General features: G+C 36.2%; 1 protein-coding gene across 2 annotated transcripts; it reads left to right on the forward strand.

Annotated features, from left to right (window-relative positions):
* Nucleotides 1-31: 31 nt before the first annotated feature.
* Nucleotides 32-20,352, forward strand: FBXO8 (F-box protein 8). 2 transcript variants are annotated; one of them, XM_032110430.1, is made up of 6 exons: nucleotides 32-209; nucleotides 2,020-2,356; nucleotides 4,605-4,731; nucleotides 11,504-11,622; nucleotides 13,062-13,258; nucleotides 13,969-20,352. In XM_032110430.1, the coding sequence occupies exons 2-6, from the start codon at nucleotides 2,028-2,030 to the stop codon at nucleotides 14,154-14,156; spliced, it is 960 nt and encodes a 319-aa protein (XP_031966321.1). In that variant the 5' UTR covers nucleotides 32-209; nucleotides 2,020-2,027; the 3' UTR covers nucleotides 14,157-20,352. The 2 variants fall into 2 exon arrangements, with proteins under 2 accessions (XP_031966321.1, XP_031966322.1); XM_032110431.1 differs by having other exon boundaries at nucleotides 60-209; nucleotides 2,017-2,356.
* The last annotated feature ends 3,893 nt before the right edge of the window (nucleotides 20,353-24,245 follow it).

Here is a 24,245-nt window from a genome sequence, read left to right on the forward strand (position 1 = left end):
CACTTCCAGCAACAACAGCAGACGTCAGAGCTGCCCGGGCAGGAGTCGGGGCGGCGGCGGCGGGCTCGGCCTCCCTGCCGAGGCTCCATCCCTGGGCCTGTCCGCCTGTCCCCGCCGCCGGGCCCGCGCAGCCCCTCCCGACCGGCGCGGCCCTCGCACGGAGACGGGCTGGGCTCGTCGCGGCGGCGGTTGGAGCCGAGCTGGCACAGGTAGGGGCCCGCGGGTGCCGCGGCGCCGGCGGACGGGCGGCACGGCCAATCGGCAGCCGGGGCTCCGGGAGCGGCCCAATGGGGCCCGGGGGCGGCACCCGCCGGGCCGCGATCGCCCGTGCCCCGAGAGCGGGGCCGCCGTGCCCGGGCCGGGTCCCGGCGCCGCTGCGCGCGGCGGGGAGCCGGGAGGAGGGCGGCACGGCTGCGGAACTTCTCGGGACGCGGTGTGGCTTTAGGCAGCTTCGGCCTTCGGCTCCCCGGGGTTGCTCTGGGCCTGCGGGACGGGCTGTGCCTCCACCCGCCAGCTTGGTTGCCCGGAGCCAGGATTGAAGGGCTTTCACGTTACGGGAGGGACCAGCAGGCCTCGGTTGCAATGCATCTGCGATGAACGAAGCTTCAGCTTCGATAAGCTTGCATCGAAGGAAGGAACGTTATCCTGTTGGGATAATCGTGGCTGCAAAGCATCAGCTGGAGGGCTCAGTTACCATGAAGTGGAGAATGTTTAGAGTACATGTTGCTTTTTATTTAATGAACTAGAATCCAGTACTAATACAGCATTAATCTAGATTACTTTTAGCATCCTATCATGCTTGTCAACACTGCAAAAGAATTTATTATGCAGTAGCAAAGAAACATGAAGGAGACATAATTTGAATTTAAATCAAGACTGTGATTGTAACCAGACAGAGCTAGAGAAGATCAGCGATTTATAAATAAGCGTGATGTTATTTTTACTGTGGTAGTTACTACAGTCAAGAAGATATTAAGAGGTTTCAATTACTAGATAAAGCTACATTATTGGAAGTTTGAAAACATGCGTTTGAGTGGTCTATTGAATCTGAAGATTGAAAATTTATGTTCAAAATAATTTTAAAATACAGTTTTTGACACCATTACTTAAAAGGCTTTATAACAATGGATTTGCTCATCTTGTATTCTGAGTGGGTTCTGAAAGCATTCATCTTGGAGTACTACAAAGCTGAAAGTAATTATGTGATTGGGAAAATTATACGTGTTCTAACAAATGGCGTATAAGCTGGTGAATAGCTGCACAAATAGAGCTTGTGGATTTTCAGCCACTGGTTGTAGAATGGTTTAAATAGTGTCTCATTTTGTTTCTTCTGTGAAATTTCTTCAGTTGGTCCTTAAAATAGCAAATATATTTTTTAATATTTTTTTTTTACATTACAGAAAGGCTTTTTATACTATTTCTGCAGTGATATTCTCTGTATAAGTATTTTCCTTATTCTCAAGGCTTTATGTTATGCTACTAGGTAAGAAACCTTGAAAAGATATTTATTCTCTTGTTTCTGAACACTCTAAATCCTTACTGCATTATCCCTGAAGTCATTAAACTTTGTTTCAGTGTCAGTCACAGCCTCGTCTTGTGTGCTACCCAATATATTTTTGCTTCTCCTAATGTTTTATAGCACTTCATTGACTCTAAATAAAGTATTTTTATTAAATTTTAAGGGAAGTCTGAAGATTCCAAATGTACTGAGGCCTAAGGTTTCTTAACTTACATAGGATATAGATGATATTTGGTACACTTTGCAGAAGCTTATTGTTAATTTTGTAGCTCTTCAAGCATGGAAACTTTGAAAAACATCTTCCAGGTTTTTTTATGGGCTTCGTTTTCAGTATTTCTTCAGTTGCCTTGTGAAGACTGATTACCTGTTCAGCATAACTTTGATAGAACTCACTTTCTATCTATTCAGATTGGTCCTAGAAGTTTACATACGTGCCAAGTCTGTCTTAAAAATGTTTACGAGTAACTGTCTGCATTTAATTTGGATTTTATGTCCAGCAGGCTCGCAGATGGGTCAGGGACTCTGGAGGATTGCTAGAAACCAACAATTGCAACAGCAAGGATACAGTGGACAAGGCTATCTTACCAGAGAGCATGGTAGGAGGATACCGGCTAACAATGTTTCCAATACGAGCCATCGCAAGCAAGCCCAAGGAGGCATTGACATCTACCACCTGTTGAAGACAAGGAAATCTAAAGAACAAGAAGGATTCATTAACCTGGAAATGTTGCCACCAGAGCTTAGTTTTACTATTTTGTCATACCTGAATGCAACTGATCTCTGTCTAGCATCATGTGTCTGGCAGGATCTTGCTAATGATGAGCTCCTCTGGCAAGGGTAAGCATGAAACAAAGAAGGATCACCTGGACATAGTAAAAATTATTAGATTTTATATTTGTCTCAGTAAGTGCTTTTTGTCATTCTAACCTTAGCAAAGGTTTCCTAAGTTAAATGAGATTGACACAGAGGAAACATATATCATTTAAAAATGTGTTATTCTGGATTTCTAATTAGTATGGGCTATTACTGAAGATTACAACATATACAAGTGTGCTTGGCACAGGTATACATATATTATCATATTATATATAATAAACATATATTATTATACACCTGTTTTTTGAGCTAGCATGGGGAAAAGAAACAGGGGCTTGTCTTCACTTTTGTATTAGCTAAAAGCACATCTCAAGTGTTTGTATCATTACTTCTCTGAACTTCAAACAGATGTCTAGCTTAAGCAAGAAAACCTATTCAGCTAAACTTCCAAATGGCATGGAATGAGAGCTCATCTACGATGCTTGTAGCAATTTTAGGTGTATCTTTTTTGGAAGATGGTTAGAGAGGGAAGAAAGAAAAGGTCTTTTTTTCTCAAGTGAAGTTTCTTCAGCCTAACACTCAAAACACATTCATGTATAACATATGCAGAATTTGTATGTCTGGGAAATAAATAAAGGAACATTCTCTCAGATTAAATAGTGTAATATCAAAATGTAACTAACATTATATTCTCTGGTATTTTATGTTTTACAGCACTAGGAAAGACTCATGAAATCATTTTTATCTTTAGAGTAGATGGTCAGCAGAACTTGTAACTTCTTTCACAACATTTTCTTCTCCCTTAACAGACAGTATTACTACTATAGCAGTTGGGTTGCTGTTCAGGTTGTTTATTTTCCTTTCATTATTCTCTACATCTCTTCCTTCCCTCATCTATTTCCTTAGCCTGCTGCATTTGAATTAAGCAGCTTCCCTTCCTATCAGGCTTTTGAACCTACAAAAAGGATAATGCAGTATAACTTCTTAGTCACAGTTGTTCTGCTATTCGGGACTGTTACATTGATAGGAAACAGGAATGTTGGTGAAGGAGATCAGTAGGCTTCTAAGTTTATCAATATGCATTGTATTGTGCTCAGTTCTTGGTATCAAACCCACCCAATATGCATTGTATTGTGCTCAGTTCTTGGTATCAAACCCACCCTAAATACAAATAAATTCCTTAGACCAAAGCTTGAAGATACTAGAGCTTCTTAGTTGCACACACTATATATTCTTACCATATGGGGGGAAATACATATTTTTCTTGAAGTTTATTCTGGGAAACAGTTAAATCATTTTTTGTTAAATCTTTCCAAATAATACATTCATACCACATTTCATTTGGTAATGAAAATGTGTCCTGATTAGCGATAAATAAAAATCTCAATTTGCATAATCTCTGTAAAAATCTTCACTATTCCACACACATAAGGGTGTGTTTAAGCTTTGGCAAGTACTGTGGTTGCAGTTCTGAACTCAGTCCAAATAAGACCCAGGTTCCTGAACTGAAAACAGAATATTTGCCATGTCTCCAAGTGACTACCTGCTGGGTCCTAAACATTGCTCCTGATTAGTTACAGGGCAGATGTGTTGAAGCAGAACTACCAGTTCAATAAGGAATCTAAAGTGTGCGTAGAAAGTGAAAGGTAATTTCAGATGGCATCATCAAAGAAACTGAGATGAGGGATAGAAACTGATGAAACTGAGGAGTCAGGGTGGAATAAAAGGAAAAGAAGCTGAAAAGTTATAGAAGATAGAGAGTGATGGGGCTGGATCTAGTCATTAGGATTGGCCAAGACAAGAGGAAGAAGAGTTGGGTGAAAAAGGACAGATGGGGAAAGTGCTGAATTAATGGCCTAATTTTGTGCAGATGTGGTGTCCAATTCACTGCACAGCTGGGGCACAATAAAAGAAACAAAATGTTTTAATCCATCACAGTACAGCAAGAGAACAACTTCTTACTGTTCTTCAGAGTTCAGCTTCTGCCAGAGGTCTCTGCTGTGTGGTTGTCATGATGCCACCTACTGGGATATGTTTTGAGGTTGCACTCAAAGACACCAAAACCTCTATGAGGAGAAAACATTAATCATATAATTGAAGATTTTAGAAAAACACATGCAAAAGACTTAAAAACTGTTACAAGCAACCTACTTCTAACTTTCCCTATAGTTTGAGTATTTAGCTTTGCAGTGTTGATTACATTTTGCTTCTGTAAAATCTGTGAAATTCAGAAAGGAATTTTTATAATAGATTAATTCTATTTTCATAGGTTGTGCAAATCCACTTGGGGTCACTGTTCTATATACAATAAGAATCCGCCTCTAGGATTTTCTTTTAGAAAATTGTATATGCAGCTAGATGAGGGCAGTCTCACCTTTAATGCCAACCCTGATGAGGTAAGTGAACTGTTGCTGACAGTAACAAACAGTTACAGTAATTGTGATTGTTGTTTTTTAATTATAGTCATATAAAAACAAAGTTTTAATAGGTGTTTGTTTTACTGTAGGGATGGTTAATACTGAGCTACAGCTGTATTCTGGTCTTTTTTTGAATATTTTACCTGTGCACATCATTTACATGACTTGCCTCTTAAGTGCTCTGTACACTTCTGTGGATGCCATAAATTCATAACCACATATTGACTTTGGAATGAGGCAGATATCCTAGCTGAAGAGACAGTGGTGAATTGTAAGAGCATAACAATATGCTTACATAAATAAAAATGCTAAAATGCAGAGTATGAGTTTGGTCCCACTTCAGGCAAAGCAGGATGAGGTATAAAGTCCATTTACTTCTATGACAATTAGGTTTTCTTGTAGGGGACTTTTACCTATTTCCACTATCAAGGAGCAAATCTTGAAATATGAAAAAGATGTGCTGCTGAACTACCCTGAAGATCAGTTTGATTTAATTTCTGTGGGTGTTTGTTGTGCATAATCTTTCCTTATAGAACAACATAAATTTATCTTAAAAAAAAATTTGCTTGTCAAACTGAACGGTTTTGATTTACAAATTCATGTAACTAACTGGAAAAGTCATTTTCTGCTTTCAGTCTGTCACCTTTCAAAGAAGAAAACAGTTTGAGAGTAGACAGCTTTTGCCTGGGAGATAGTTAATGCCCAAGTGACAGAGAGAGTCTTTGTGTATAAAACCAGACTCCTGCTTCATGTTTCCTAGGAAAATAGAGTACACAGTACTGAGCAAAAATAGCATTAACTTCCTGCATATAGTTACACGTATACATGGAAGTGGTAATTGAATAAATCTGAAGTACAAAAAGGATTGTGATATGAAAAGATACGCTTCTAGAAGCAAGTTTCACTCTGCTGATATGATACAGGAAGTGTGAACTTGTGACCATGGGGTGAAATAAATAAAGCAGTTCTATGAATCATTGAAATAATGTGATTTCGTTTAAGTTCTTGCTTTATCTCATATTCTGCTTGATTAAGAGACCATTACTTTTATCAGTCACAAATAGAGTATTTTGTAATTTCTCTGGTAGAACTCTGCCTTGAACTCTGATACAGCAGCATCAAGACATCAGCACCTGGCCACTTGAGTGATTAGTATTGATTTTCTGCAGAATTGTCACAAATTTAGTAATAAATGTAAAAGCTTTCAAACAAAATGCAGTATTTAGGTAATTTACATGTTTTCAGTAATGTATCAAGTATATTGGTCGCAGCATTGTCCATCCAAATTTTTCTTTGTATTTCAATTTGCTTTAACATAATTTTTCACTTAACTATCTTAGTTTATAATGTGCCATTATATTTTAACTTTTTTTAAAGTAATCTTGGTATGTTTAAAGCATTTGGAACTTTCAGAAAAGGCACTTAATAGGAGATTCATTATTTTTAAAGGAAATTAAGATCTGAAAATTAGAGCTAACTTACAGCATACCTAAATTAGGTATTAACTTTATTATGCTACTCTTGGTTCTTCATTATGGTTATATTTTACAATAGTAGTACAAACAGTCTGCTTCAATGAGAGACGAGAACCTCAGGGTATCTCCTAAGGGCTCTGTTCCTCTCTCCCTGTGGAGCACCATAGCCTGGTAGGAATCATTCAGGGCCTGAGTTTCAGGACACTTCACAAATACTATTGCTTTTACTGTTTACGACTGTGATATTGGCAGAATTATTATTATAAGGACACTGTGACTGGAATATATGATACGACATTCCACTATTACAAATTGTGTCTCCGAATTTCCTGCCAAACTCTGCTTTACATTTGATAACAGACCTGATCAAATTACTATAAAAATAGGAATACTTACAGCCACAGGAGCAAGATTCTCCAAAGGACACCGCCCATGTCATGAAAATGGGTAACCAGGCTCCACAGCAACAGCTCCAGAGCTAGCGGTGGCTCACGGGGTAGGGAAGAGCATCTACACACTTTGTGGTAGGATTCTCTGGTTAGCCATTGTTGTGTGCATGGTGTTGTGATATCTGCTGTAATTTAATGTGTTGATTGTGTGCATGAGCTTGCATAATTCATAGCAGGTGCTCACATTCTGCTGAAAGGATGTGCCTAAACATGTGACATGTAATCTGAAAAAAAATCCTCTAGTGCATGTTTGGGTTGGGGGTTTTTTTTGTTTGGTTTTTTTGGGGTTTTTTTTGGTTGGTTGGTTTTGTTGGGTTTTTTTCATATGGCACCACCATTGTAGCCAAGATTTTGGAAACTGTTTTCTGTTGTTTCTTTGGAGAGGGGGGTGGTTTAGTGTTAGTATTAACACTTGAATATAAATACTATGTTGTTTAATCTGCCTATGTGGTTTCTGCTGTATTTTATTTTAAAGAGTGTATGGTGTATGTGAAATGTTTCTCATGCAGTGCTCATTTCATCTTGTGTGCTTATGACTCAGAATTTGTAAGCAACCAGAAGTTAGTTCCCATTGTTTCGTATCCAGTTTCTAACTCCCTATAAAACATTTTATCAAGTTTATTACACGGATCAATGCTATGTAGCTAAAACTGAAACTGAAGGTACAAACAAGAATCGTTTGGTCAGGAAAGAAGATCTATTTTTTTGTTTCATCCTTAATGGTTCTAACTGATCTATTTAAAAGCATTTATTTTTATGGAATCTGTACTATACCAAAACTGTCTGTCCTCAGTGAGGTCAGGATTTCCTTTACGTAGCATAATAATAAAGTACAATAAGACAGTGCTTACACTAAGCCTGGCTTTCCACTCTTCTGATTGTCTCATTCACTATAAACTGCCCTTAGTTTTTGTCAGGGAGGTCAGGTTTTTTTGACCTGTTCCTGGTTATAAATTGTTAGCCACTTGTATAAAGCTACCTTACCTGCTAGTCTGTAGATGATGGAATGTTTACTGTGCTGTGTTTCTCAGCAAGTTTTTTTGAAACTTATCCTATTTTATAGTGATCTACTAAGCAAGCCAATTTTGAGATGCATTGATTTATCTGTCTGAAGAATATTATGAGTATGCGTATGTTGTAGAGGAAAGATGTTCTTTTGTGTGATTTATAAAAAAAGTTGGAACAGTGAGCTGAAACCTTTTGATAATTCTACATTAAAATCAGTGGTTTAATCTTGTGGATTATTAGTTATGGATTCTGTGTAACATGAAAAATATTTCTGCGTTCTACTTGCAATTTCTGCCATCATAAGTTTGTATTACCGAGACTGTATTTTAAAGACATACAGTGAAAGAGACACTGTTTGAAATGTATATTACATATTGTGACCACATTTGTCAACAAATGACTTGATTCGTAACTTAGTAAAACAATCATAAAAATACGTATTATACATCTCATCCATACTGTGCATTTTGTTCCAGAAGATGCACCAGTAAATATATTAAGATAGTGTACTTCCCTAGAAACATGGGAACAATAATACCATCCATGTCTAATTATTATTTACGAATAATGTTAGTGTTACCTAGAATCACCAACAGAAATTGAGACCCTGCTATACTAGATACTGATTCCAAAATTTCTGTGCCATTAACTTAGGATGTGTCTGGTTTGTTTTGTATGCATATCTAAACAGAGGGGTCAAAGGCAACTACGAAAGTTTTAATGTTGAGTGCTGTCCTGAAGTGCTCTGATAGTACTCTTAGCAAAGAAGAAAGTCAATGCAGAAAGGAAACCAACACTGAAAAAGAAAAGTTTTCCATTTTAGATATCTTGGATGGATATAAACAAATGGAAATTGGAAACAGGTAGAAAGCAAGCAAGGAGTGTCAGTGCTGTAATACGTTGGTAAAACAAGCATTGTGAGCCTGGAAAAAAAAGAAGCAGCTGTAAAAAAATAACATACCAAAATACAACAAATGGCTTTTGTTGTTACTATTAGTCTATTCTTAAAATTGGTTTTTGCATATATAATTTAAATCAACACTTCCATACATTAATATTTTATCCAGAGCTGTCTGAAATTCAGAGATAACATGCTTGCCACAGAGGCAAGGTAGGCAAGTACCCTTAAGTCATCTTCCCTAATTCTCTAATGCTAAGAGCATTATAGTGCTCTGAATCAGAATTTAAAAACTATTGTATGTGCTCATTCTGCAATGTCTCCCGAGTGTTAAAAAGGCCTCTTCAGACCTGGTAGATCATGGCACAGAACAGCCTACTTGACTGCAGTCAAATGTTTCCTAGGAGAATCACCAGCTGACTGATGCATAATCTTAGCATAGGTTTTAATAGTGCATAGAGCTACTATTTCAGCTAGTATATATGCCACAAGCGACCATTTTAGCTATCAGAAGTGATTTATTTGAAGCAGGGGTTCTGAGAGGTTTTCAAGGCGGTATTTACAGTGTTATGAAAAGCAGATTCAATGACATGCTGTAAATCTTGTAAATAAATTTCATTTGCTGTGAGACAAAATTTAAGAACTTAAAAGAGAAATTGAGCTTCTACTGTTGCAAAGTATTTTTGATAGCTTAGGATGAAATAAAAAGCAACTAAAAACAATGGCATGTGGTGAAGTATATTTTATTTATACCGTTTGCTTGTGAAGGAGTTGAGGCAAATGCATTCACAGAGAAAGATATTGTCAAGTGTTATGTGTGGTGGGGGAAAAGAGGGAATTAGAGATAGAGAATGGTAATGCAAAGACTTTGTAGCTTATTAGATGGAGATCCTACATTGAGTTGCAAGCTAGTGCATAAGAAAGAAACTGGGGCATTTTCTGTCACAGAGAAACCAACCCATTGTCAGTCTTAAAAAAGGTATAATTTTCATCCTGCCTCTTCTATGCCATGCCAGCTGTTTTCTGGATATGTTGCAGAAGTGTTTGTTAATTGCAGCACAAATGCTACTCAAGATTTCCTTGCCAGGCTTCAATTTGTATAACCTTAAGCAAACTCTTATTACTGAAGCAAACACATAAATCTCATTAAATCAGGATATATGTAAAGGAGACATTCTGCTGCTCATCTTATATAAGTTGCCAAAATCCTTGTTGTTCATTTTAATCTCCCATTTTTAATTTTTTACTTACTTCTGGTTCAAGAAAGTACTTAATGTTATGTTGTCCATCCATATTATGGACAAACTTAAATATGATCTAATTTGGGCTGAAATGCAAGCCTGTAGAGCAATACATGTTACATTGTCATCCTGAAAAAAGATTTTTCTTAAAATTGGGGCATAACATTGCTAGATTTTTTGTTTTACCTATTAAAAACCTTTATATTTTTATTTATTTTTGTAAGACGTTATTTTAACAAAATAGATGTATGTTGATAAATGCTATTTTCTATAAATATATAAGCAAAAACTATGGACTGGTAAAAATAGCTAGTTAATACTACAGGTGTTTCTTGGCTTTTAACTTGTGTTCTTAAACATATATTCTAACTATTTTCCTGCTTGATGCTACTAAGACTTTGCTTCACTAAGCCACTTCACAAAGTGTTCCAAACTTCCATCAGTCCTTTATTTCTTTTTCACACAAAATTCAAGAGCACTGGGAAGTTTAGTTTATACACTGAATGACAGCTTGCCCCTCCATCTTTATAGCTGTAATGTAAACTAAAAGGGCAGACTTACAAAATATTGTGAAGTTTGATATCAGAAGATTTATGAAAAAATATTTCAGAAGTATTTTAAAGGTGATTTAGGTTGTGGCCTTGGTACATTATTCTATGCAGAAATGCACTCTCCTACTCATTTTACATTTCAACCTTATGCTATAGTCAAGATATATTGTACTTAAGTGTTGTAACACTTCTTTGTAACAAATGCTAAGAACTGCTCCCAGCCCCTGCCAAATTGCATCAGAAGAACTTGGTTAGTTATTCTTAGGTTTAGATTTTTGCTGTTGAAAAATGTGAACATTTTTTAAATCCATTAGTTGGGTTTTGATTTCTGAGACTGTAAGGAAAATAGTTTTATGCTTTGGGATATTTCAATGACCAGAGAGAATCCAGAATATCACTGAAATACTTTAAATTTGTTGTGTTTATTCTATAAGAAATGTGTGCTTGGTCAAAGTGGAAAATTCTGGAAATCATAATATGAGTATAAATTATATGCAATTCTGTATTTTTAAACTATTTTTATGTTAGGCATAGTGTTCTTATTTATGTGTATGCATATTTATATATGTTGATACTTACCTATGCTTTGAAATCAGCGTGCTTGTGTTTATTTGCATTATTACACATTTAAACAAATGCATTTAATGCATCTATTTGAATGTGATACATTGTATACATGTGAGAACATTACTGTTTTAATGGAAGATGTTAAAGACTAAACATATTATGGCTAAGATTTTCTTATTTGCAAAAGTTACGAAATTACCAGTTATGGTCCCTGCAACATTTTAAATACTATTACAAAAGTATGAAAAGCAAACTACAGATATACGCTGTAAAGAAATTATTAAAGACCTGTCATGCTCATTATGGGGTTCATAATTTAAAATTTTCTACTATGACTGTATGTAAAATCTCAACCATAACAATAAATTGTTTCTTTGCATTTGATTTATAACTTTAGAGTGTATTCTGCATGTTGAAATGTGGTTTAGAGGAGGAGGAATCATTCTGAAAAACAAATCAGTTAATTTGTAGGACTACATTCCTACATTGTGAAGTACAATACTTGTTCCTAAATACATTATGAAGATTAAACGTATTTATATGTACATGTATTTTATCTCAGGGAGTCAACTACTTTATGTCCAAAGGCATACTAGACGATTCACCGAAAGAAATAGCTAAGTTTATCTTTTGCACAAGAACACTGAATTGGAAGAAGCTGAGAATCTACCTTGATGAAAGGTAATTCAAATTTCTCTTAAGATATTTTCTGTTAATTTTCAATGTACAGCCACATTTAGCAATATTTTGAATGTAGAGATGCAACTTCAAGGATGTAAAAAGGCAAAAAAATGCAAGTAGGTAATGATTCTGCTAAATCTGAACAGTTAGTTCAAGTATTTATGTGACTGTAACACTATTACGAATCTTCAAAAACACCACTTATAAATAATATATCTCACATCCTCACAAAATCTTACATAGATATTTTGCTGCTTTTTTTGACTTGAGGTTTTTTTTCCCCTCTGTATGCATTATTCAGAAAGAGTAGTTATCACTTTATCAAGGGTTGATAGCTTTTTAACTAATGTTGAGTCATCTAACCATTACTTGGTTGCCTGATGTTTCTTGATTGGAAGTTGCGCACACCTTCTGAGATGGAAGGGAGAATCCTCTTGGAGACATCAGGAGCTACAGAAGGGAATACTCTGCCTGCTGTAGCGTGCTCTTCTGTCTCCACAGTGCTTTTTCATGCCATCATGTTGGGGTGTGGCAGTATCATGAAAGAGAAGGAGAATAGTAACTGCACCTAAATAGGAAGAACAGAGGGCCAACAGCAGTTCTAGCAGGAATCCTTTCCTGGTTCTCATCCTCTTCAGCCTGTACTACTAAAGGAATAAAAGGAGTCTGTAGTGTTTACCACCATTGACAGTCCTGTGCTGTAAAACTTCAGATTTATCAATTTTTTAGGCAATACTAAAAAAAACATTTAATGGATGAGATTGCAAGTTAATATTAGCAACTCCTACTACCATATATCTGCCCTTCGTAATTAGAGCATAATCAGATACTAAAAATAAAAACTACTTTTCTAAATGCTGAAACTCCCATCTTAGTACTGAAAGGTAAAAATCAGGTTAAACATAGGAGAATATTCTTCAAATTTGCTTCTAAATTTTTTTCAACTGTCTTTTGCACATCTGCTAATATAGGTGTGGTCTGAATCTTTTAGATGTTTCTGTGTTCAGTGGAAGACACTTGAGAACATCACACCCTGATCACTTATGTGAGCAAATTCTGCCTAGCTGAAGCCTGGTTTTAACAAGATACTCCTGTTACAATTTAGACATCAAAATGTGTGGCACACATGAGTCTGTTCCCTTTACTGTCTTTTATAGTGGTTTTGTCACTTTAAAGGAAGCAAAGCCTCTATGTAGACTTTGAATATATGTATAAATTTTGAATTCTGGTTAATGTGTGTTTTTATAGTATTTGGCTACTAATAAGCAAAGAACATGTGTTTATATTATCTTTGTACTGTTAGTGATAATTTCAACTTTCAGAAGAAACAAAAGCTTATGCTATTCTAAAGCTTTAATTTTTGTTTTTAAAATTGCACATTTTTGTATTTAAACAGTTAAAAGAAACTTTTCTAATAATGTGGGTTTCCATTCTACCAGGAGAGATGTTTTGGATGACCTCGTGACGCTGCACAACTTCAGAAATCAGTTCTTGCCAAATGCACTGAGAGAGTTCTTCAGACACATTCATGCTCCTGAGGAGCGTGGGGAGTACCTTGAAACTCTCATAACAAAGTTCTCTCACAGATTCTGTGCTTGTAACCCTGATTTGATGAGAGAGCTTGGCCTTAGCCCTGGTAAGCAAAAATGAGTAGTGGATCAGTCTTTATACTTCTGGACGATGCTGATGTTTCTGATAGCTCTAAAATCAGCACCTAAACAAGTATTTCTGAAAGTACAAAATGGTTCAGTTTAGAGTCAGCATTCCACTTGGGTTGAAAAAAAAAAAAACAAAAACCAAAAACAAACGTACTGATTCTTTTTTAGCTGATTAGTTGGGTTTATTTCCATGTTATCTTTCCTTCATTTTTGTCTGTACTTGAGCTTTTTCCTATTTCTGAATTTCCTCTTGCAGAGTCTTACTTAACATTTTACCTTGTGGATAGTCTCACAGAAATGAAAGGGAATATTAGGCCATAATCAAGTTAACAAGCATTTCTAACTGGTTGGGGGAGGCAGTTTTCAGCAGTGGAACTGCTTACATATTTAGAAGATAAGCTTTTGCAGGATGTTGTCTTCAGTTTACACAAACTTAAGAATCTGTTTAAATGAAAATACATAAAGCCCTTAGTGGCTTTTGGATTATGTAGAAATACTAAGAGATTTGTAAATTCTCATTTGGCAGTGTGCTGACGTTATTACTTTGAAAGTTCCATATTAAATTTTATTTCACTGGGATACCCTTCTGAGTAGTTGGATGTATATGTGTGTGTGTAGGCAGGGAGCAATATTTTCAATGATCACAATTTCTTTTTTAAACTTTTTTTATTTATTCTCTCTTGTCTAGATGCAGTTTATGTACTGTGTTACTCTTTGATTCTTCTTTCGATTGATCTAACAAGCCCTCACGTGAAGAACAAAATGTCAAAGAGGGAATTCATCCGAAATACGCGACGAGCTGCACAGAATATTAGTGAAGATTTTGTAGGGCACCTTTATGACAACATCTACCTTATTGGCCACGTGGCTGCCTAAAAGCACAATTTGCTAGCACTTAAAATTTATAATTTTCAGAAATTACATCGATTCCAGATATTAATTATTTTGTAGAGATGGGGGTTATTTTAGTGCTGGTCATTCTAACCTCTGTATGCAATCAAAGTTTGTGTGTATAAGTGTGTGTATGTGTAAACTACCTTTTCTATCTATTTACTGTAGGAACAGAAGGAATTTTTTTTCATAGGTTTTTTTTAGTTTTGCACAAAACAATGCCATTAGTCTGACACAGCCATTTATGAATGTTAAACTGACATTACAGTCTAAGCTGACAAAGTGGTGAATTTGTGCATTAGATCTGCTTGAAACTTTAATAAGTTCATTCTTTTTAGAATACCATGTAATGTGTATATATTTAACTAAAGAGATTTATAATCATAATTATTTTATTGTAAAGTATTTTAACTAAAATTTCTCCTTTTATCTCTTAAATTAGTGTTTGACTTCCATTTGCATTTTTTTACAATGCTGACTACCTCAGATACCTAAGTTAGAGGAACATTGGTCTGAATATTACAATAAAGTTTATTCTAGGAGATGATAGAACACTTGTAAAATATCTAAGCTGGTATTTTATACTGTATTTATTAACTTGAGTTAGCATGTTGCCCACCTGCCATTCACTCAATTTTAGAGATTACAGGCTCTATTTTAGATGAACCCTGATGCCATACAGGGGTAGCCAGGGGAAATCATGCAGTGTGCAGAGAGGCTTACGTGATTTACGTACATAACCCCTTTTGCAGATACTAGTTTTTGGGAAACAGGGCAACTACAATCACCTATTCAGCGCAGTAAGCAAGAAGAAATCTAAACAGGGAAGGTGGCAGGAGTGACCAACATGTTGCTGCTTTCAACTGGTTCCCTCAGTCTAGAAGTGTTAATGATGGAAATGCCTTGGCAAATATATACCAGATGACTCATTGCTAAGGCTGTTAAAAACTGACGGTGCAGGATTAGAGCAGTGACTGTGCAGGTTTGGGGAGCTGTTTCAGAGTCAGATACTGAATTACTTTCTAAAGCTGTCATGTAGCTAGATTTTAAACAGTTCTAAATTTATGGAAGTACTTCAAAAATTACTTGGTCAGGTTGTGTCTTGACATTTTCTGAAGTGTGGAGAGTATTAGCAGTGCAACTGCTGTGCATGTGCAGGAATTAAATAAGGATTTGCCTAGTTTTTGTTCAGACAACTCACAGAGCAGAGCTTTTTTTAAATTTATGTAACATGCAGTTGAAGTAAGAGCTGCTCCTGATTATGTTTGTTTACATAATATTCAGCTATCAGTAGCATCTGGATACATCATGGTAACAAGTATATTTCTTCTTTTTCCCTACCGTACCGTGAGGTGAGGTGGGAAGGTATTCTTAATCTGTAAAACAGAACTAATCTGAATTGAATGCAGGAATGACACCTCACAGCCATGCACTTTGCCTATGCTGCTGCTTTCTGTTTGGCACCGAGGGAGTGTTGTTTTAGATGTGAGAAGAGTCATGACAATGACAGTTCATACAAGGCCTACATAAATGATGGGAGGAAAAAGATGTAGCTATTACTGCTATTTCAAGTGTTTATAGCTCTGTTCCACAAACAGAAATGCATGCAAAAAAAGTACTTTTTTATTACATTCCATTTAATCCAGTGTAAATGCCATTGCACTTATGTAGCACACACAGCCAAAGCCAGGAGCCAGCAGTACTGCGGCCATATTCCAGACAGGTTTACAGTATCACTTGCCTTGCTCAGGATAACTACTCCTCACCCTGTGTTGTTTCATGTGTTTCAAAAAGTCCAAGGATGTGTTCTGCAGCAGTCAATTAATCTCAAACACAAATAGTACATAGTACAGTGGGGAGCTTTGTTTAAGGCACAGATATCTGCTCCTGTGTTACAGGGGCAAAAAAAAAAAAAATGGAAAACTTTTAGCATAATTTGTAAAACCAGCAATAAAGGACAAGTGTCTCTGGGGTCCTTAAAGTGACCTTAAGTGGAGACAGCAGAATATAGTTTTCTAAGAAACACTCCTCAAAAGTTACACACTTTAAAAGAAAAATTCAGTGAATTTTGAAATTAGAACTCTTCTTATTAGAAAATATTTTCTTCTCAAACCACAAATGCAGAGCAAGGCTTAATTCTCTTCTGATTTATGTTTAGGTTGACATTAGTGATACTGGTTTTGATTTTGCACTAATAAGAGAGTATGAATTGTTAGTCTGCATTTCTCTTAAGTTCCAGTTACCCTGATACAGAGCAAAGCCTCCAGGCAGACAGAACATGTTTTTTTCTGGAATGGATGAGTACATCTATTAGCAAGGTTTAGAAAACTTGAAGGCCAGTGTAGCAGCCAAGAAGATAAATTAGAAACAGGATGATACAATTCAAGTTTCCATAAGACAAGTCCAGGGGAAAAGAAAACAAAACCCTAATGACATGCAGATAACAGCATGTGATCTTCACGACAGGATTTTGAACAGTGTTAGAGGATTAGCACCCAACTCATGCTGTACATTTAGTTACTAACGCAGAGTTGAACAAAAAACAGCAAACACAACATGCCAAGTGTGAATTCCCTCAGAGGCAACCAAGAAACAACTGATTAATATAGACATTTCTTCTGTCCTTTTTCCAGTTTGAGTCTATCTCTAAAGTGGCCGAGAAAGAATTTTTTGCATTTTAGCAATCTAGACTTTACATGAGGCTACACAATTTTCTGTCTTAAAAGGAGAAAAAAAGTTCAGCCGGTGTAATTGTGCTCTTAAAAAGTGAGAAAAATTCTCTTGGTTGCCCTCCACAAACTCTTAAAGTTTTGGACAGCATCTTCTTCAATGCACTTGGTGTCTCCACGCACATTTAAAAATAATGGTATTTCATTGATCCAGGTGTCACTAAACGATGTGATGTGGAAATAGCTACTTGATCAAGCACTTCAGAAGACTTCTGTAGAGGATCTCAAGTCTAATTACATGAGCATGATCATGCTTATAACTACAAAGTGATTGCCAAGCTATTGTGACTCCACCACTGCATGTCCTTTGAACTTTGGCCATGTGGTGTTGCCTTAACTCTTAACTGTATGCACTGTACACAGTGCTGAGGGAAGAAATGAGCCTGCAGCCCATCCCCCTGCACACACTCGCTGTTCTGGTCCTAAAAGACAGTGGAATTGTTCTGAATGGCCATTTCTAAAAGTTTGGTAACTTCAGTATACGCAGATGTGACAAGGAAAATTGTTTTCTCTTCATGTCAGGGAAAATGAGTGGCCCTGTGTCCATGGAAAGTGTCACACTAATGCAGGTCATGTTTGCCTTTATTAAATTCTGAGGCTCTGATTGCATTTATTGAAGGAATATGACATATATTAGACATTCACATGGCTTGCTATAGACAGGATCTGATATTACCTGTTTTCTCAGACTCTATTTCTGTCTAGAATACTTTTCATTCAAATGCTAAACAATACATTTATACAGCTTTGACTTTTTAAAATAAAGCTGCTTCAACATACAGAAGCCCAAACAAATACAAGTTTGAGACATGCTTGTCAATTTTGAAGCAAGTGAGAAATTTGCATTCAGGAAAAAAAATTCAATTTGTTCTCTTTAACCTTTCCCTTCCACCCCCCACATTGGAAGAAGAAAAAATGTAAACCGTTTCAGAAGACAGCTTTAAGAAAATAAACTGACTAGCTGGACAAATAAATGTTACTATTTTTTCTTCAGTATTCTGCAGTTTATTAATGCTCTTAACATAAACAAGTTTACCAACAGGAATTGCTCTTTTTTGAAGTGGTAATAGTTTTGTTCTCTGTGTAAGGATGTCATTGTGCAATCTGATATTGTTTATTGTTCTGTTTTTAGAAAATGAGTATTAAGTATTTAAACAAAATTGAGGTATACCTACTTGATCATGTTAAAACATCAAAATTATAATAAGTTTAGGAAAGTCATATTTACTTGCCCTTTATTGGATTAGGATTTTTTTTTCTTCTCAAATATTTCATGGATGTATTAAAACTAATAAACATTAGGGCTGATGACTTGTTCTCTGCCATTGAAAAATCTACCACTCTAAGCCCAAAAGCACCATTAAAGTGGGCAAAGAACAGATATAAAGTATTTCCTGTGTCTCACATCGGCACATTATGGTTTCATTTTGCCTTAAAGAGAAATAGAAACTTTTATAATCTGCATGTAATCGTGATTTTAGTAAGATAAAATTTTACGTGGTACTCTATTATGAGATGTTCAAAGTTCAAAATTGCCATACAATACTGTAATTAAATTGTAATCAAATAGCTAGGAGTAGATACAGAAGTGTGTATGTAAAAAACCTAAAAGAGATCACATTGCTCCATCGTCACCTCAGTCTTTTTGCTAATATTAATGTTAGTAACTTTGCAGTTTTCCTTTCTTATTCATATAAGTATGCTGAGAGAAAATATCTAAATTGAATACTTCCATTTCCCATGTGAAATTCATTTGCATTAAAAACAAACTTTCTGCACTTAAAATTTTAGAAAAGCAAAACCCTTCAATCCATTGAAAAAAAAGCTCTTAGTTTTCAGTTGTGTGGTTCACTCATAGACCTCAATAGAGAAAACAAGCAAAAAGCACTTTTCAGATTCCTAGCAGTCCAAAAAATGCATTTTCTAAGCTTAAAAATACTCAATGTGTTCCTTACAGAAATCAAGCGTATTTTTGTAAAGCAATATGATCAGGATACCAGTTATTTTCAGAGAGAGTATTCATTTGTAAAAGTTAGCTTTCTTCTTGGCAGTGCTGGAGTGGAATGTTGGATTTAATTTAAAATGATTAATGAGATTTTGTCAGACTCCCTGCCTTTACCACCACTGCAGTTTGTCAGCACAACAACCTGGGAAACCCGGACGCCACTCTGTCGCCCAAAACTGCTTTCCAGGAAAAAATAAACCCAAGTAACTAGTGCCAGGTACGTGTCAATGGTATTGTCTTTCAGCTGTTGAAAGTTGAACTCTAAGCTGGGACATTTACACATTCTGAGGAAGTGAACCTCATTTGTTATTTCAATAGTCTGTTTTTGACAGTGGAGACCAGTATAAACTTAAATTTTTAAGTTTTTAAGAGCAACCATAGCCATTATTATTAACCTTATGGGAAATCCTATAATCCTTGCAGAAGAGAAATACTTTAAAAGGGACAAAATATGTACTGAAGCTCATTTAGCTAATATTTTCTGGAGAAAGATCATCTATTCAACCTGTATACTGTATTCTGTTAGGAGGAACTCATCATCTGAGCACTATGCATGCCAATAGGTTGCTGAGTGGCAAGGAATGCTCTGTTGGACTTGAGGCAGATGCATCAATGTGTATGTGTATGCTAAGAGCTAAAATCTGACAAGTTTGCAATACTTTTCATGTATGAGCATAACATAAGCAAATTAGTAATTCTTTTGAAATGTAAGGTTGATATTGAAAATTATTTACAATTTGTCTTCTTTGCTTTCCTTGTGGAAGTTTGTTCTGTTGGTCTACAGTTTGAGCATTGTGTTTTCTTACACATGAAATACACAAAGACTGAAAAGATTATTTCAATTTCAAAAGCAGCCTTTCCCTTCTGAGAAAACATATGTCTGCCTGTGCTGTGCAAGTCCTCCTGCAGTCACATAATGCTGTATCAAAAAACTGACCTTACATTCACTCGTATGGACCCCTTTATACACCAATTCTATCCATTCGTTCAGCAGGCAAAAAGTCCTGCAGGCTTCACAGAGATGTAGGTGGTGAAAAAGAGTTTGTACTGCTCTGCTGCACCAGGCAGAGCACACCCCTTTATGGGGCAGCATAGCACATGTATTCTTTGCATTACTTTTATCTTAGCTATTTCTTACCACAGGGAGCCACAGTTTCCCTGTCTTCATATCAAGAATTCAGACTAATTGTCATAATTATGTGTAACACAATTGAACTGAAATATATTTTTATAACTGGAGAACTTCTTGAGTTCTGCAGCATTAATCACCTGCATGAGAAAACAAAAGAGGAAATCACAGGACTTCTTTACAAGTGCTGAAGAAGTGAACTTCTCAGCCTGCTTCTTAGTAACAATCAAGATGCTGTATTTTTTCACATTAAATGTAACTTCTTGTTTCTATATTCTACTTAGGAATTTATATCAATAAATGTACTTGTTACTGTTCCACACTGTCTGAAGTCTGACAGTACCATTTCTGATTTTTACTAGCAGAAGCTGACTTGGGTTTTTTTTCGCACAGAATAGTAGGAAAATTTAAAGTAAGTACTCAACATTCATCTATCAATGCAAAAATACAGAAAGAAATGCTTGAATCTTTTTTCCCTATAAATAAGGTTTATATATGTAATAAAATACAGAAGGCACATGACTAGTAATCACCTTTTTTAAAATTCTTTTTCAACTTTTTAAAAGTAAAATATTATTTCCCTTTCTTGGTATTAAGTGTTCACAGTGTGCATAGTGCTGCATAACATACTGAAAATCACAGCACTTCAAGGGCTAATTTGAAGATGTAAATAGACATAGATATTATTCTGGCTCCCTGTATAAGGTAGATTTTTTTTAAATCATAAAGACTCTGAAATGTATTGAAAATTCTTTTAAATTAGTGATATTTAGTAGTATTAAGTTAAATTGTCAATCATAAATCAAGATTTATAACCTGAGTCTAAAGACTCAAATTAGTAAAACAGAAAAAAGCAAAGGAATTTCTCTTTGATAAGACTCCATTAAAGCTAAAATTTGGTTGGTTTTAATGCAGATCAAGACAGAAGTTTTGAAAAGGTGAGATTAGTGGTCTCTGTAAGAGGATACCTGGTCCCAGATGTATTCATGCCTCATCCTCCCTCTTTCCTGCAGTAACATAAACAGCTTTTCTGTCCTGCCCAACACCTCTGAACCTCTCCACAGCTGTCCACAGGGAAGCTGAGCAGTCTTTGTTTGCAAACTACACCTCTTGCCCCCAAATTAGTAAATAGTGTGTAATCTTGTTATTTTTAAAATATAAAGTGTTCTGTGTAATTTCTTCACGGTGGTTAAATAACAGAAACAAGAGAAATTAGCAGTTACGATGTACTCTCAGTGAGTATCAATATTTTCTGAGTACAGATAGATCTATTATGCAAAAGCAACAGAAGAAGCCCACGTTGCAAAATGTAGTTTTATGTCAATAAATTCACTCCAAAATCATCCTCAAATTGATTTCATGAATGCTAATTAGTGATCTCTAGACTGTTTTAGAAGTTGCTCACCACATATTTGAGCTAAGACAAATATGAGATAATACTAGGAGAAGCTTATCTGTGTTTTCCTTACCGCACACCTAACAAGTTACACCCTAGAAAAGTTACTGCCCCACCTCTGTCAAAAGCAAATTGGTAACTGAAGGGTGGAGAGTCAGGATGTGATTGCATTGGAAGAAGTAAAGACTTAGAAGTATCTTTAATGACTCACCTTCTAACAGAGCCATGGTCTCATACACTGTTTAAGGTGATAGATGTCACTGTGTTATCAATTGAAACAAAGCAGTATCCTCACATCTCCTTGGATGATCTATTCTCAGTAGAGACAAGAAGCCAAAAGCAGGCTGAGACTTTGGAGGCTTACTACCAGTAGTGCTAGTAATACTGTTAGTTCATAGAAGTAGTGGCAAAAAGCATTTAACCTCAGAGAAAAGAGAAACAGTAAAATTCAATGACGGTAAAGGAGATCTGTAAAATAAATAGCGGAGTCCCACCTGTACAGGTGTAGCAATATATTGGTGTAAAAGAAAAGGTGTAAAAGTACCCATTTGACTTCACCCCCGTCGTAGCCAGTTCTCAGTATGCAGGCGTACCACATAATGCAGCAAAGGAGAATTTGTGTGTTAGTAGGCTGATGAGGTAACCTCTCTGCTCTGGCAGGCACTTCTCACAAGCAGTCTTTGGCGAATCAGTAGCATTGTAAGACCTTCTGGAAAGACATTTGTCACTTGCCATATGACAGAGTTTAGAAGGAATACTCAAAGGCTGAAGAAAGCCCAGATATGGGGCAGACGAGGTGGGGTTGTTGATACTGTTGGGCATATGTATTGTATACATCTATCCCTCTTTCTTCCTTTTTCACTGTCTTCATTTCCACAAAAGCTTGTTTATAGTAGTCTTAACAATCATTAAGCCCGGGATACAAAAAAAAAAAAAAAAAAAAAAAAAAAAAAAAAAAAAAAAAACAAAACAAACAATCTTTGAGAGTAAAAAGTGTGTGAGCTTTCACAGTTTTTCCATAACATTAAAATCACATCAAAATTAGTAAGTATTTACAGAGTCTTCAGATATTAATTATTGTTATTTATTTTATGTGCTCTTTTAACTGGAAATTGTCAGTTAATGCGTTTATCACACATTGTGTCAGTCTTACACATCACAAATCAAGGCAAGGTTATATATTGCTATGAAAAATAATACATTGGGTCCAGGAGGATAAAGCTGTGACTGACGAAGCATTCACTTATATGGTGGTAAACATAAATAATTACATGAATATGAAACTGCCTTTAAACAAGTAAGTGATCCAATCCATTTTAAACACAAGTCCTTGAAGGGAAGGGGTCTTAGATGTAAGTCCAATCCCTATTCTGCTGACCATACATATCTTTAAACACGTTCAGTTTCTGAGAAGGCAATGATGTAATTTTCCTACTATTTATGTCTCTAAGACCCAGTCAGCTTGGAAGGTCATCGCCAAAACCCACTCCTGACACCAGTAATATTTGGCTTAGGCTCCTTATAGGATTTGTTTTAACAGAAAACAACCACGGAGTGAAATGACCCAATATCAAGTTTATTCTTGATAGGAGAACTTACACAACAAATGTAGTAATTTTAAAAAAATAAAATTATTCCTGACAATAGCTCCATTGAGGCAGTGAAGTCATAATGTCTTTCCTGGGCAAAGCCAACACTCTGATCCTCAATTTTACAAGTTTGTTTAACAGGTTTTAGCAGTTGGGAAAAGCTCCTCTTGATACTTTCTCCTACAGCGCAACTGCTGCTCTCTGTGCATTGTTCCCCTGGCCTTCCTCAATGCTCACTATCCAGAAGAAGGAGCCACAGTTTTGGATCACAGCAGCACAAGAGCAACACACAATTTCTGCAGTACCAACCAGTCCTCTCTTTCAGTGAAACTCCTAATTTACACCAGCACAAAATAGGTCCTTCTCTTTTAAGTCCTGAAACTTAATTATCTTTCTCCTACCTTGATACACAACTATTCTTTCTGCATTGCTGGGATGTTCAGACCTGTTGCACCCTTCATTCTATGGATTCCTTGTTCACACAGGTCCTTTTGCAAGAAAAGGGCTCAGTGTCAGAAAGAGAGAACACAAACTCCATGCTGTGCAGAGCTCTTGTTATCAAAAGATCATTAAAAAACCAGAACAAAACAACACAGTGCATTTGCAAGGACCTATCCCTAGATACAAATATGTTTCAAATTAAAGACTAGAAGTGACTGCAACATGAATACTTTGCTGACTAGAAAATCTGGTTAACTCATGTCTTTTATGGAGCTGTCTATTGCATGATATTTTAAAGTGGCTAAGTTTCATGTTTTTCAGCCACATATTCTTGAAATTGTCTCTCTGACTGTAAGCATAATAATTTTTTTTAGTCTTCGACTTGCTTAGACACTTTTTTCTTTCTCTTTTCCAATGTTTCCCTTGCTAGTATTAAAACATACAATGTAACATAACTTCCTGACAATACCTTCTACTTTTCCACTGTGATTTCCTGACTTGTCAGAATCTTTCTAGATATGGTTTCTCTTAGAAAGGCTTATAGAAAAAAAAATTGTAACTACTCCAAAATTGACAGGGTTTATATGTATATATTTATGCCTTGTATATATCCTAGGCTCCTGGTCTGCTTGCTTGCCGGTATGATTGATTGACTGTGTCCTGAAATTTGTTTATAAGAACCGGCAGGCCCCGTATTTGTATAAATCTGCAAACGCCCAAAGAAAACCCAGCACCCGGTGATCTCGCCGTTGGCTCTATTCCTGCAGCCTCAGAGAGGAGTACTA

This window comes from Corvus moneduloides, chromosome 5 (genome assembly GCF_009650955.1).
Source record: "Corvus moneduloides isolate bCorMon1 chromosome 5, bCorMon1.pri, whole genome shotgun sequence".
Taxonomy (NCBI): Eukaryota; Metazoa; Chordata; class Aves; order Passeriformes; family Corvidae; genus Corvus; species Corvus moneduloides.